Below are 15,310 nucleotides of genomic sequence, written 5' to 3'. Positions count from 1 at the left end.
TAGACATATGCATTAGAGGGTGGCATTATGCCAGATGAAATTAGGGAAAGGGGTGGCGGACATGGCAGGAACCAGGAAGTGAGCAACCAAAATTTGCGTTTAAATATTATTTCCAACAATTTGGCTACCCGATATACGATAGGCTTTCTTCTTCCCCAGAGCATAAGATAATAAGAGCTGAAGATGTAAATACCTACCCTTCTGTATTTCTGAAAAGTTTCTACCACGCATATATGTGTGTGTGTGTGTGTGTGTGTGTGTGTGTGTGTGTGCATGTGTGTATTTTTGTTGTGTTTGTTGCTGAGATGCCACGCCATGAGTTCCCCAGAGCATAAGATAATAAGAGCTGAAGATGTAAATACCTACCCTTCTGTATTTCTGAAAAGTTTCTACCACGCATATGTGTGTGTGTGTGTGTGTGTGTGTGTGTGTGTGTGCATGTGTGTATTTTTGTTGTGTTTGTTGCTGAGATGCCACGCCATGAGTTACCCAAAACCCCAAGCAAGAACAACGTCTGCATCTTGTACATAATTAATTAACCCAATTCTTTAAAAGATATCTAGACAGTGAAATAATGATATTTGTGCTTTTATTTTTCGATACTAAACGTAAATTATCATTTTCACTGCATTGTAATGTTATAAGAGAAAAATTTAGGTAAGACAATTCTACATCGTTTACTGGAAATCTTTCACAAAAATATAAGATCCAGCTACATACTTTGGTTTTACTGGCAACATAGTGATTATCCCCATCCCGGCATGAGAGTTACTCTAATCAAACAGACTTACACAAGCTTTTTGTCTTTGAATAGATAATTAGATTGATAGGAATGCTAATATATGTGGATGGATTTGGTATGAACTAGGGTAAATTACGTACCATTTTTTGTTGTGTGTGCATGGCATGTATCTCATAAGGCATTGCAGCACAGCTCGAAACACGACGTTTCATGTTTTGCATGCTTCTGCTTCATGCTTGAATCCTTGATGCTTGTGGTCCACCGCGCAATATACGTACAGTGTTTGTAGCTTAATATACAGGCATGAAATGGATGGTTATCGAGCGTAAAGTGACAAAGACGTACGTAGGTGCTGTGCTGCTGGGTTCAATACTTTATAGGGAAATTTTATTTGAACTCCGTTTTCTTATCTTTAGACCCAATTAGAAAATTTTGTCTACCAAACTGCCAAATTCACCCTTAAATAAAAAAGAAGAAACAATTTTATAAATCCAAACACAAACAACAAAAATTTCTATCGCTACACCCATTTTATTGAATCCAGTGAACCTAACCCTAACGCCAGCAACCCTTCTCCAAACTCGTCGACACCCACCATCCCCTTACCCTCTTTTTTTTTTTTTTTTTTTTTGTTATTACATGATGAAGAAAGTACCTTCTTTTTTTCATTTGATTGGGTTATTTTTACAAGCACATGTTAGGTGGTGTTTTATTGTTTTTGAGCGGAAATTAAACAAGTACAATTCTTTTTTTTAACTTGTTAGATCTCTGTTTTTTCTCTAACAGTTAAAAATTTCTATCTTTTTCAATTTGGTTTAATGTTCAACAAATGGGTGTTGGAGTGAAAGTGAAAATGCACAGAAACCTTGCAGCTGTGGGGTTTGATAGCTTTTTTTTATTCACTAAAATCCAATGTGTATAACTTACCAAAATTAAGAAAAAGTAAAGATGTAAGCCAAGAATTCAAGAGAGAAGAGGAGACATATAAAAGAATAGTAGAGAGGGATCATGGTCGCTGACGATGTCGGAGAAGAGTTGCCGTCCTTAGGGTTGGGTTCACCATATTAAATAAAAAGGGTGTAGAGAGATTATTGTTGTTTGTGTTAGGGTTATAAAATTAATTTTTCATTTCTATTTATTCAAGGACAAATTTGGAAGTTTGGTAGATAAAGTAGGGAAGTTTGCTATTAATTTTTGGTTTCTATCAATTACTAAACTTCCAAATTTGGAAGTTTGGTATTAATTTTTGGTTAATTCCTCAATTACTAAGTAACCCCCCTTCCCTTTTCCTTTTAAGTTTGGTATCCATTAAATTATTTTTATTTTTTATATTCTTTTCTTCTCTTGTTGGATATGATGATGATATCACTTCCCTTCAAATTTTGCTTTACTTAAAAAAGGTGATGCTATTTATATACTTATTTTTATTTGGACACATTTTTTTCTTAATTTCTATCACTTAATCATCTTTAATTAATACGATCCAATAACCAAATATGTATGGAAGATAAAAATGAGTGTGAAATAGCATCACCTACCTAAAAGTTCATCATTAGTTTATGTAAAGTAAGGCAATTGAGAATATTAATGGGGACTACCGTGCACTACAAGTTTATAACATCTCTCTCTCTCTCTGTTTGGTGACTTTTGGCCTTCGAGTCCAGTGTCCACATGAGATTTGAGACGACCATGCCAATTGCCAAGTGCGAAGTGAAGTGTTTGTGGGTGGACTTTCGTTTCCATGCAAAGAGCAATTCTCGAGTGTAAATGTCCGTTCTACGGAGAGATTTTTTAATGTAACCGTCACAGGAGGTGGTATATCACGTGTTTTTATATAAATTGTGAGTTACGTATGCTAAAATATTAATAACTTAAAAATTAAAATTTTTCACCACTTGCATAAAAACACATAATGTACCATTTCTATTTCGTCACAACAAAAAATTTCTCCGGTCCTATGTGGCACTACTCTCGCAAAGACGTACGAACTCATGCGTTCAGGTCTTCTCGAATCGCGCTTCTTACGAGTGTGCTGCAGCACAGTACAGAAGCACTTGAACCGGTAAATATCTCTAGTTAGTGTTGTCATTCAACCAAAATTAATTCTTTGAAGGCCCAAATTTTAAATTTGAATTTGTATTAATAAAAAAAAAGTGGTTTGGTTCGAGATCACTGAACACCACCGCTATGTAAAACCGAACTCGATACCGAACGGTTCGGGGTCAAAATTTCTGGGCCCATTTTTTCTGGTTTTTTTTGGGTCGGGAAGAATGGGATTGGGATCTTGTATGGTATGCTCATGCTGGCGGAAAATGAATTTATATGGCAAATTGGGTTGGAGATTTTTCTTTTAAAATTTTCACTTATCAAATATTGGGCTGGAGCTGGGACAAGACTTTCTTAAAAATAAATCTAAGCCTTATTTTGAAATATATCCAATCCAGCTAACGCTTTTCCATAAGCTTTGGATTGGGCCGGCCTTAAATTGTTGCATAATTAGAGTGCCTTTTTCTTTTTAAATACATATGGTTTACCTACAAGAAGAGGTAGACAAAGTGTGTTAAGGTACATAATGGGTTAATCATAACAATTTAATTCTAATCATAACAATTTAATTAGAATTCATCTTTGACAAAAATCAAACTTAAAAATTCTTACTTACAAGTGAAGGCATACCCCAAGACCGTAGTGCTATTTGAGATCTTTTTCTTTTATTTGGTTCAATGAATCTTTTAGAAGTGATCTCGCACATCATTTTTTTTTTTTTTTTTTTTTTTTTTTTTTTTTTTTTTTACATTTTGAGATAGAATAGATTAAACAAAAATTATAATACAAAAGTAAACATTGCATAAAGAAAAGTTAAATGTGCAAAGTCTAAAGGTGAGGATTGGTATAAGTAGGCTAGGTTCAAAGTTCGAACCCCTTCAACGTCACAAAGAAAAAAGAAATAGATGTCACTAAGTACTATGATTTAATATATTTTTCTTCACTTGTAAATGAGAGGTTTTATGTTTAATTCTCGTCAAAGGCGAATTCGAATCACTTATTATGACTAACCTATTGTGAGTCTTAACCGACGTCCCATCCCCCTAGTGTAGATACTCTCGTTTGTTCAAAATAATAATAAAAAAATGTGTGAAAATCATTTCACTTATATAAACCATATTCGTCAACAAATCAGTTTTCTTTTCAACTACAGAATATTTGGTAGAAGAACATTGTAATTGTATGGCCAACTTTGTAAAATTCGTCACACACCATCAATAAGATAGTTAGGAATAAGAAATGTGAACTTCAAACCTCTCTCAACCATTAATTTAGCTTTTCAAAATAAACAAAACATTAGTTTATGAGATTACAATTGAACATTAGTTTAAAGAGATTCCAATCACTCTTATTTAATTGATTAACATTATACAGTTTCTGTATTATTGTTCTTATTTATTTTTTATTTTATATTATGATCTCCATTATCTTTGTTTTATTTTATTTTAGTATTTAAAAAGGTAAAGTTTATATCATTCTTTTTTTCATGTATTTTTATTTATTTTTTTCTTGTAGTTTGATTTATCTTTCCTGACTAAGTGCACATTTTTTTAATATCATTAATTCTCCTCGTACTGTAGATTAAAAAAAAATATCTTCAAATTAAAATATGACTCGACAATAAATAAAAATATCACTCGAAAATAAATAAATAAATATTCTTTATAAAATAATGGGCCGAAACAGGAGAGCAGTCATGGTCACGTGTATAGTCCAGGTACATAGAGAAATAGATGGAAAATTATTAGACAGAGCACTCTGTTTTGGTGACACGTACAAAGTATCTTTGTATGTGGAACCCCTTCGGATTCCCGAATGAGATCTCAATCCCCTCTTTTGTCTTCACGCCTGAGAACGACTGCTCCATTTCACGAGCAAACTTCCAAAACGGCATAAACCCTGCTTCAACTCTCCGAGCAAAAGAATCCAGATTAGTGCTGTAATTAAGATTCAGTTTAGAAATTTAATTACAACCACGACGATGTTCTTATGACAATATCTCGGATCAATAGTTATGTCACGTGTTTAACTACTAGCGTTTCGGTTAACGTGATTACGTTAGAATCATGAGGTGGCGAGAAATTCATTTACGACATAAATATTGTTGTGACATATTTTAGGTGAATCAACTTAATTCCTTGTGGTAGTGCGTAATTAACTCATGCTTAGTAACATTGTCATTGACATGCTAGGGTCATGATACGAAGATAAATTTATAATGATGGCGGTATTGTGATAGTTGTGGTGGAAAAAATTTTTCGTCTTCATCTTGATGAATTTGTACTTACAAAACAATTAAATACCATTGATAAAAGAATCAAACCCACACGCCCACAGGATGGGAGGGTTTGACCAATAGATATCTTATGCTTAAGTCAATTTCTCTAAAAATAGAGAGAGGTTAAGGCTTAACTGCGCAACAAAAACTTAACAGTATTTGGTGGAGAATGGGCTATTCATAGGGCTACTACATGTGTAGGGATTATCATGTCATGTGTTGGTGTTCAGTTGGTCAAAGTGTGCATCGGTCAGATACAATAAGAAAGTATCTTTAAGATGATGAGATATCTTAAAGATACTTGAGCAATTATTCCGAATATATTATTTAATTAATAATATTTTGGAATAATAAGTGAAATCCTTGATTGAATTTGGTGGTGATCTCTTTCTTGATTGAATTGATCTTCAAGAAGAAAAACTTTAAAGATGGAATTAATAATTTAATCATATCTTTAATATCATCGTAGTCAATAGCTCAAGTCTGCTTGAGTGTTAAACTGCGCATGGAATGAATGTGGACGACACCAATTTAATGAGGGCATTTTTGTCATTTGATGGTAAAATTTCACGTGTCAGCTATAAAATTTGTATTATTTTTTGCTCCCACTAATCACATACTATCATGCATTATAGTTTTTCACAGTGGCGTCTAATCGACTCAGGACAATAGTATTCTCATTGGTATGCTTAGAGTTTAGAGGCATAACGAAGATGTCATCGAGCTTATATTTTAATTACTTAACACTGCGTAATTGGCTTAACATTTGTGTACGCATACTTTAATGGCATATTCCTTTCCTCAGCTTACTTAGAAAGACGACGAATTTCCATCTTCCGTAGCCAGCTCAGTCCTAATAATGCTCATTCTGCCACCCTCACTCTTTTTTTTGAACTTCCTTTTTAACCCCACCGCAATTTTCCATTCGTTCCAATCGAATCCCGCCTCGACCGTATCGGTATATATATGCTGCTGTTCTGCTGGGTGAATGAAACTTTCACAACCAACCCAGCAGCAGACCCAGCACCTTTCCTATTGCTTTCTCAGAAAATCAATGGCACCCATGAACCAGATTCTCCAAGATTTCCAAGCAATGCCCTTTGCATTCCCTGCTGCCATCGCTGCTCTGTCTCTGCTCTTCCTGTTTTCCGTCAAAGCTTTGATATTCCCCAAGAAAAACACTTTCTCCAAACTCCCTTCTGTTCCAGGTACCTATTACTAATTTCCCACTTTTATTTATGTTTGTGTTTATTTGTTGGAGATTTATGAGTTTTGATGAACTGGGTGGTCGGAACTTTGGGAATTTTGCAGTTGTGCCAGGATGGCCTGTGGTGGGGAACTTGCTGCAGCTGAAGGAGAAGAAGCCGTACAAGACGTTTACTAGGTGGGCTGAGGAGTACGGACCAATCTATTCTATCAGAACTGGTGCTACCACCATGGTTGTTCTCAATACAGCTGATGTTGCCAAAGAGGTAGGTTTCTCTTTCTCACTAATCACTGTGATAAACGGATTTGGATCCTCTCCTGAGGGAGACGGATCTTCCTGACCCAAACATGCAGGGCGTTGAATTTTGATCCAACAACTATAAACAATAAAAATTATAAGAATTGTAGCCGTTGGATGAAAATCCAACTGCTCGTGTATTTGAATTAGGAGGCTCCGTCTCCTTTGCTCAAGAAATGATCCAAATCTGTGAAAAACGACATACGACAATTAGACCAGTTGGCTAGGGAGCCAGCTTCACCTTCACCCAAGTTGGAGTCCTCCTTCCTCTCAGTTAGAGAATTTGGAATAAATTAAAGAAATAATTTATGCATGCCTCTTTTCTCATTATGCACACTCTATTTATTTGTATCCCTTCCCATAAGACATAGAACATCATCTTTATGAACCAAAAGAAAATGAAACAAATCACTAAGTACCATGTCACATATTCGAAGGGTACTTTTTTATTTGATGGATAAATAAATTAACCTTAATAGAACTACGGAAGTTTGTTTCTACCAAGTGAAATTCAATATTTATCCATCACTGAAACTTCTGAGTGAGGTTAATTCGGTTGAGTAAGACCTTTGCACCAGTTGACTTGGGTAGACAAGTAATTAATCATTGCCAATCGACTCTGTAGCTGAAGTTTAGCATTAAAAATTAAGGGTTTATTTGGTACTCTACTTAAATTCATCTTTAAAATCACCTCTTTTTTTTTTTTTTTTCTTTTTTTTTTTTTTTTGGGTTCTTTAACACTTTTGAAGTTTAAACCTTGAAAAATTGTTTGGTAAAATTATTTTTAAAAACTAGATTCAAAACTAACTAAAAAATTGACTTATTTCTTCAAAACACCAAAAGTAAGGTTTTAGAGTTGAGAATTTTTATTTGAACCCATATTTTGTATCTCAACACCCAGCTTACTTTTTATACCCACATTGTATTGATTTATCTATCACTATCTCTTTACACCCAACGTTATTTCCAAAACTGCCCTTACTGCCCTTACTTATCAAAACTCAACTCAATCAAACTTTTTTTTTATACCCAACTCATTCTACTTAAAAATAACAAATAAAACCCTAACTAGTCCATCATCTCCATGGAGCAAAGCCCCTTCTCTCTCTTTAAAAAATCCTTCCATTTGCCATGGTTTTCATTCTGCACCCCCATCTGCTCCTTCGTAGTCATCCAAACCTCTTGCTCTTCCTTTTCTTCATCATTTGACATCTCTAAATTTGTAGAGCACTAATTAGCTTAACAATTCGTATGTGTTCAATCGATTGGTTCAATTTTTACATATTGATTCCTTTTTCTTTTCATTTAAATGAGCTTTTGGTTAGAATGTTTAATGAGTTTGGCATGTTTCAATTAAATGAGAATCTTCTAGACTCTGTATTCCTATCTGTGGTAAAAAATGGGTACGTCCATGATAACTTTTGGTAGATCAATGAATATTTTTAACCGTGGATATTTTTTTTTAATCGAAATCGTGGATATTTATTAAATACAAAAGTTGCGGACAACAATTCACACTACATTGAACTGTGGCTAAAAAGTATATTGCCTTTGGACGTTTTAAAGGTGAACTCATAACTAAGCAATTTTTATTGTGGAGCAAAACTTTGGGAATTGATCTAAACTGGATGTGTAATTGAGTTTATGCATTTTAATGATTAAACTGATATATATATTTCAACCACATATGGATTTAATATCGTAGTATCTTTTAGCCTCTATATGCCACAAAAGTTGCAAACAAAAATTCTCAATACATAGAATTGTGGTAAAAATGTAGATCATATTTGCACATTTTATAGGTGAACTCATAGGTAAACAATTTTTGTTGTTGACCAAAACTTCGGGAATTGATCTAACTTGAATGTATAATTGAGCTTATGCATTTTAATGATTAAATTCATAAATATCTTGACCGCATATGAATTTAATATCATAGTGTCTTTTAACCTCTATATTGGTATATGTGGCAAAAAAATGGGTACCTCCATGAAAAAATTTTGTAGATCGATGAATATTTTCAATCTGAATATGTATTAGATAACAAAAATTATAAGTCTATTCATGAAAGTCTAAGTCAATGCCATATACAATATTTGTTAAGATATATTTAAGGAACTGTTATTAACACTCCAAAAATCTCATTCTACACTTTGCACAAATGTATTTTTCTTTCTAGTTATAGAAAATTTGGAGTGCCAAATAAGATTTTTAGAGTGCTAATAACAATTTTCTATATTTACATACATTTTATTTTAGTTTGGAAGTCGACTTCCTTTCTTTTTCTTTCTTTATCAAGTTGGGAGTATCATTGACTGTGATCATGTGCAACTATTTGTTGATTCATTGTGAATAATCAACATGTTTTCTTACAATGTCTTGGGCGTATGAACAACAAAAAGAAAACAGTCATGATACAAGCTGAATAAGAGTAATACTAATTAGTAAACAACTTGTGCATGATGTTTGCTTATAACCAAGTGGCATGAAGGAACAAATGTGTACGTTTCTTGCATGACTTGGAATAGTATTAGTAAAGTCACACATGCCAATCAACTTGTTGGCAAGTTGCCCTTTACCACAGTGGTAAAAAAGTGTTGTGCTCTTGCATGAAGGCGTAGGTTCGAATTCTGTCGGTACCTAATCTAACATCTAACTTACTAATGCTATCGCTTGACTCCAAAAAAAAAAAAAAAGAAAGAAAAATCAAAATGTACGTAGTGGATAAACACAATCTCAAAATTTAATTAAACTCACATAACAACAATAAATAAAGGCATTATCACAACTTAGGGGTGGTGAGCAATCCCATTAAAATGGAACTTAATATATACATATTAAAAACAAAAACAAATTGATGCAAAATCTCACGATGACTAATACTATTCCAAGTCATGCATGAAACATACACATTTTTTCCTTCATGCCACTTGGTTATAAGCAAACATCATGCACAAGTTGTTTAATAATTAGTATTACTACTATTAGCTTGTATCATGACCGTTTTCTTTCTGTTATTCATACGCCCAAGACATTGTAAGAAATAATGTTGATTATTCAAAACAAATCAATAACTAGTTGCACAAGGTCACAGTCAGTGATACTCCCAACTTGATAAAGAAAGAAAAAACAAAAGGAAGTCGACTTCCAAACTAAAATAAAATTTATATAAATATAGAAAATTGTTATTAGTACTGCAAAAATCTCATTTGGGACTCCCAACTTTCTATAACGAGAAAGAAAAATACACTTGTGCGTAGTGTAGAATAAGATTTTTGAAGTGCTAATAACAGTTTCCTAAATATGTCTTAACAAATATTGTACGTGGCATTGACTTAGACTTTCGCAAATAGACTTATAATTTCTGGTATCTAATAAATATCCAGATTGAAAATATTCATTGATCTACAAAATTTTCTCATGGAGGTACCCATTTTTTTGCCACAGATACCAACATAGAGGCTAAATGACAATACGATATTAAATTCATATGTGGTCGATATATTTATGAATTTAATCATTAAAATGCATAAGCTCAATTATACATTCAAGTTAGATCATTCCCGAAGTTTTGGTCAACAATAAAACTGCTTATCTATGAGTTCACCTATAAAACGTGCAAAGGCGATATACTTTTTAACCACAGTTCTATGTATTGTGAATTTTTGTCCGCAACTTTTGTGGCATATAAAGGCTAAAGGATACTACGATAGTAAATCCATATATGGACGAAATATTTATCAGTTTAATCATTCAAATGCATAAACTTAATTACACATCCAGGTTAGATCAATTCTCGAAGTTTTGCTCCACAATAAAAACTGCTTAGCTATGAGTTTGCCTATAAAACGTGCAAAGGTGATACACTTTTTAGCCACAATTCAATGTAATGTGAATTGTTGTCCGCAACTTTTGTAACTAATAAATATCCACGGTTAAAAATATTCATTGATCTACCAAAAGTTATCATGGACGTACCCATTTTTTTACCACAGATGAGAATATAGAGGCTAGAAGATTCTTATTTAATTGAAACATACCAAACTCATTAAACACTCTAATCAAAAGCTCATACCAATTATTAAGCTAATTAGTGCTCTAGAAATTTAGAGATGTCAAATGATGAAGAAAAGGAAGAGCAAAAGGTTTGGATGACTACGGAGGAGTAGATTGACAACCATGGGAGATGGAAGGATTTTCTAAAGAGAGAGAAGGGGATTTGCTCAATGGAGATGATGAATTGGTTAGCGTTTTATTTTTTATTTTTAAGTAGATTAAGTTAGGTGTAAAAAGAAATTTGATTGAGTTGAGTTTTGATACGTAAGGGCAATTTCGAAAATAATGTTGGGTGTAAGTAGATAATGATGGATAAATCAAATACAGTGTGGATATAAAAAGTAAGCTGGGTGTTGAGATACAAAATATAGATTCAAATAAAATTTTCCCTTAAGAGTTTTTAAACTAAAAACTTTTACTTTCTCTTTCCTCCAATAATTTCTATCTCCAATTCTCCACTGAGCCACTGTCTCCTCCAATTCTCTCTACAAATTCTCTCCCTCCTCTTTTGGATTATGATTCTCTTTCCTCAGTTTTTTCCTTCTCTTTCATCCACTCCTATTTAAAAAATTAAAATTAAGCCACATCAACATTTTATATTAATTTTTTTTATAGAGAAATAAAGACAAAATAAAAAGTATGGAAAAAGAAGAGTGAAGGGGAGAAGAATAGAAAAAATGAAAATCCTACTCTTCTTTCTTTCCACCGGCCCTCTCTCCTGATGCTTTCACTCTCTTTCTCTCCTGATGGTCTTTTTATCTCCTATTTCTCCCTTGATGCTCTCTCTCCTCTTCCTCCTCCTTTCTCCTTTTTCTCTCTCCTTCGATGCACTCTCCTCTTTGAATCTATCTATGGACAATGATGTCTTTCTTTATTTTTTGTAAATTGTTAAGATTTAAAATAAATTTTGAATCTAATACAAAACAAATTTTTGAGTCTTTAAGAAAATTGTTCTTAAGACATTTTCTCAAAAAATGTTTTGATCAAATGTTAATTTTTTTTTTTAATAGAATACCAAACAGGCCCTAAGATACTGTGTTTTTTCTTGAAGGCTTGAAAGATCCATTCGATTGAGATTTCAACTGATTTCCGACTTATGGGTTTATCTTTTCCATGGACATCATTATAGAGTTGATGAGCAATAGGCGTGTCCTCAACGCCTATTGCAATGATCAAAGGGTTATAACAATGAAAGTTCTGTTTCTTACTAATTCAATATGTTCTAATGAATTTGTATGTATTACGGGGAAGGTTTTATCCAATACATGAATGTTTGTGTGTGTGTGTGTGTGTGTGTGTGTGTATTCTCGTATGAAGGATTCGTTAAAACTCCCTTTGAATAATTGGTAACCACTTCTGCTCTAATGGTTGTTTTAGGCCATGGTGACCAGATATTCATCCATGTCAACGAGAAAGCTATCAAAGGCACTAAAGATTCTCACTTTCGATAAATGTATGGTTGCAACAAGTGACTACAACGATTTTCACAACATGGTAAAACGATACGTACTCACGAATGTTCTTGGAGCAAATGCTCAGGTTCGTTGTTACGGTTCTTGTTCTCACTTTATGCGCATACTATTTCTTATCCAATGATATGGTAGATTTGTTATAACTCCATTAGTAATATTCAGAAGCGACACCGAAGCCAGAGAGATACCATGAGGGAAAATGTTGCTAGCCGATTGCATGCTCATGTAAACAACTCTCCTCAAGAAGCTATAAATTTCAGAGAGATATTCGAGTCCGAACTCTTTGGAATTGCTTTGAAGCAAGTGAGTGTTGCTTTATTTTGTTAGTACGAGTATTCTGTAACGCTTCTTCCTTGTACTTGACGTTTCAATTGCGAAGTTGAGAATATTGTATAAACTAACATAATGGATGCAGGCTATAGGTAAGGATATAGAAGACTCCATTAATGTGGAGGAGCTTGGTACTACATTATCAAGAGACGATATCTTTAAGGTTCTAGTGAATGACATGATGGAAGGTGCAATCGAGGTTGATTGGAGAGACTTCTTCCCGTACCTGAGATGGGTTCCTATTAAGACCATAGAAAATAACATGAAGAGACTCTCTCGCCGCAGGATAGCAGTAATGAATGTCTTGATCGACGAGCAGAAGAAGCGAATTGCTTCAGGAGAGGTGCTCTTTTCTTGCTTTATTATCTTTTTTGGGAACTTCTTAGTAGTTGTACATGTAACTTGAATGGAGTTTGAAACAGGAATTGAATTGTTATACCGACTACTTGCTTTCTGAAGCAAAAACGCTTACACCTGAGCAAATAGCCATGTTGATTTGGGAAACGATTATCGAGACAGCGGATACTACAGTGGTAACAACGGAATGGGCTATGTATGAACTTGCAAAAGATCAGAAACAACAGGTTATTTTTGTTGCTGATTTTTTAAATTTTGTATGTGCGCCATTTTTTTTTCTTGGTAACTAATATGGGTCTACTTTGCCTCGTAATATAACAGGATCGTCTCTTTGAAGAAATTCAAAATGTTTGTGGAACCAACAAGGTTACTGAGGAACATTTGTCCCAGATGCCGTACCTGGGTGCTGTTTTCCATGAAACTTTAAGGAAGTACAGTCCAGTTCCTATAGTTCCTCCTAGATATGTGCACGAAGATACCCAATTAGGCGGTTACTATGTTCCTGCCGGAACAGAGGTACTTGATAAATGTTTCCATTAGATATATTTTTCATTTTTTTCACAACATTGTTATCGATCTTTTATGCTATTGTACACGCAGATTGCCATTAACATATACGGGTGCAACATGGACAAGAACCGATGGGAAAGCCCGGAAGAATGGAAGCCAGAGAGGTTTTTGGAACCAAAACACGACCCGATGGATTTGTACAAGACCATGGCATTTGGAGCCGGAAAGAGGGTGTGTGCCGGTTCACTTCAGGCAATGCTGATAGCGTGCACCTCCATTGGAAGGTTGGTGCAGGAGTTTGAATGGAAGCTGAGACATGGAGAGGAAGAAAATGTGGCCACTGTTGGGCTCACCACTCGCAAACTCTATCCAATGCATGCAATCCTCAAACCAAGAAATTGGTAAAGCTTAAAAATAAAGCCTGAAACTAATTTGAGATGGTTTTAGGATTTTATCTACCTGAAGAAACGTGTAATGTCGCAGTTGAATAAGTTTTGAGCGTCCCTTTATTTTTTGTTGAATGACATCAAACATGGTCAGGATCTTATTTACTTTAACTTTTATTTGTACTACAATACTGCTAAATCAATTTAGTAGAGCGTATGTTGTCCATAACAAAGTGTGGCCGCAGATAGGGTTTATGATGCCACATTTCCTTACCAACTCCGAATACATGCCTAAAAAGGTTGTTTAGAGACTCGCGTCGGGCCATACTTTGTTTCTTTTTGTGGGTTCAGCACCAGCAGAACAAGAATAGAGTTCCGATTCCACAAGCGGTTCCGCAAAGATTTAATATACAAATTAAATTCCATCCTAATTATCTCTTTAATTATTAATTTTTTGTTATTTCTTGTTCTTCTTCCTGCTCTAAACCCTATTTATAGATTTTAATTTTATTTTTTATAATCTACCTTCATCTTACAAGTTAATTGTATTTATCTACCTAATGACAAGTTCTTTTTCATAATCAGCTTGTATCACATATTAATGTCTTTTTCCTGTAGGTGTATTATGTTTTTTTGTATCTTTTAGTTATGTTTCATATTTCTCTTATAGGTATAATATGCAGTAATATTTTTGTTACTTGAGTTAGGGTCGTATGTTCAGCAAATGGATTTGTGTTAGCAAATTAGTTATTTGTTATAAGATATTAAGTAGATTTATTCAAATTAATTTTTTTTAATTTATCTCCAATATTTAAAAGAAAAATATATAAAAAAATATAATTAAATAAAAAAATAAGGAAAACTAATGAAAAAAGCTTGAAAACTTTGAGTTTTAATAATAAGGACAAAATAAAGGGTAAAGTAAATAGTACCATGATTGACTTTTTAGTGTAAAAATATGATTTTTCGTTAAAGTGAATAGTACCGTGGGCTTTTCATTAAAACTCCCTAAAAAATAATACTGAATTTAACCTAAAACCATATTGATTTTTTTTGACCCAAATCTAAATGCCCCTAAAAACATTTGTTTAGAGAGATTCCACTCAAATTGTTTTTTCTGTAAGCAAGTTTGTTATTCTACCTTTTTTCTTAATTGATTATCATTATACAGTCTTCCTATTATTGTGCTTATTTTTTTGTATTATGTTCTCCACAATCTTAAATATTGTCAACTTTTATCAATGCGTTTCACGAATACGACTAATCTTCAAATTCCAAACGGTTTTCATGAAACACCAGCATAGTTACGTAATGTTACTATTCTATTTACAAATTTTTTTTATTAATGGAAGCGGTAGGATACATCAATTATGTCGTTCATTCTTATCGGAACACCGAAATAGTAAATCACACACAACTTACGTTCTCAATATCTGTAACAATTTCTGCCTCTACATCTGTAAATTTGATCAAATTAATATATCACTTAAAAATAAATTAAAGAGTTAAGTCCAGATAACTACCCAACTCTTCAGGGTGATTTCAAACTGGTCCTAACATTTTAAAACATTCCAAATAACTATCTAAAATTTTGGAAATGAACATCTATTAAGTTCACTAGCGTTCAGT

General features: G+C 33.5%; 1 protein-coding gene across 1 annotated transcript; it reads left to right on the top strand.

The window, feature by feature from the left end:
• Positions 1–5,956: 5,956 nt before the first annotated feature.
• On the top strand, positions 5,957–13,914 carry LOC108865311 (ent-kaurene oxidase, chloroplastic). The gene is given in 9 exon segments (XM_018649491.2): positions 5,957–6,173; positions 6,175–6,274; positions 6,378–6,538; positions 12,004–12,165; positions 12,261–12,401; positions 12,514–12,771; positions 12,851–13,012; positions 13,107–13,301; positions 13,386–13,914. Coding segments are annotated over 9 exon segments (1,635 nt in total). The 5' UTR covers positions 5,957–6,032; the 3' UTR covers positions 13,701–13,914.
• The last annotated feature ends 1,396 nt before the right edge of the window (positions 13,915–15,310 follow it).

Source organism: the organism of the source record quoted next, unplaced genomic scaffold (genome assembly GCF_019419815.1).
Source record: "Pyrus x bretschneideri cultivar Hongxiangsu unplaced genomic scaffold, Pyrus_bretschneideri_v1 Contig28, whole genome shotgun sequence".
Classification (NCBI taxonomy): Eukaryota; Viridiplantae; Streptophyta; class Magnoliopsida; order Rosales; family Rosaceae; genus Pyrus; species Pyrus x bretschneideri.
This window is presented reverse-complemented; position numbering and strand designations above follow the sequence as displayed.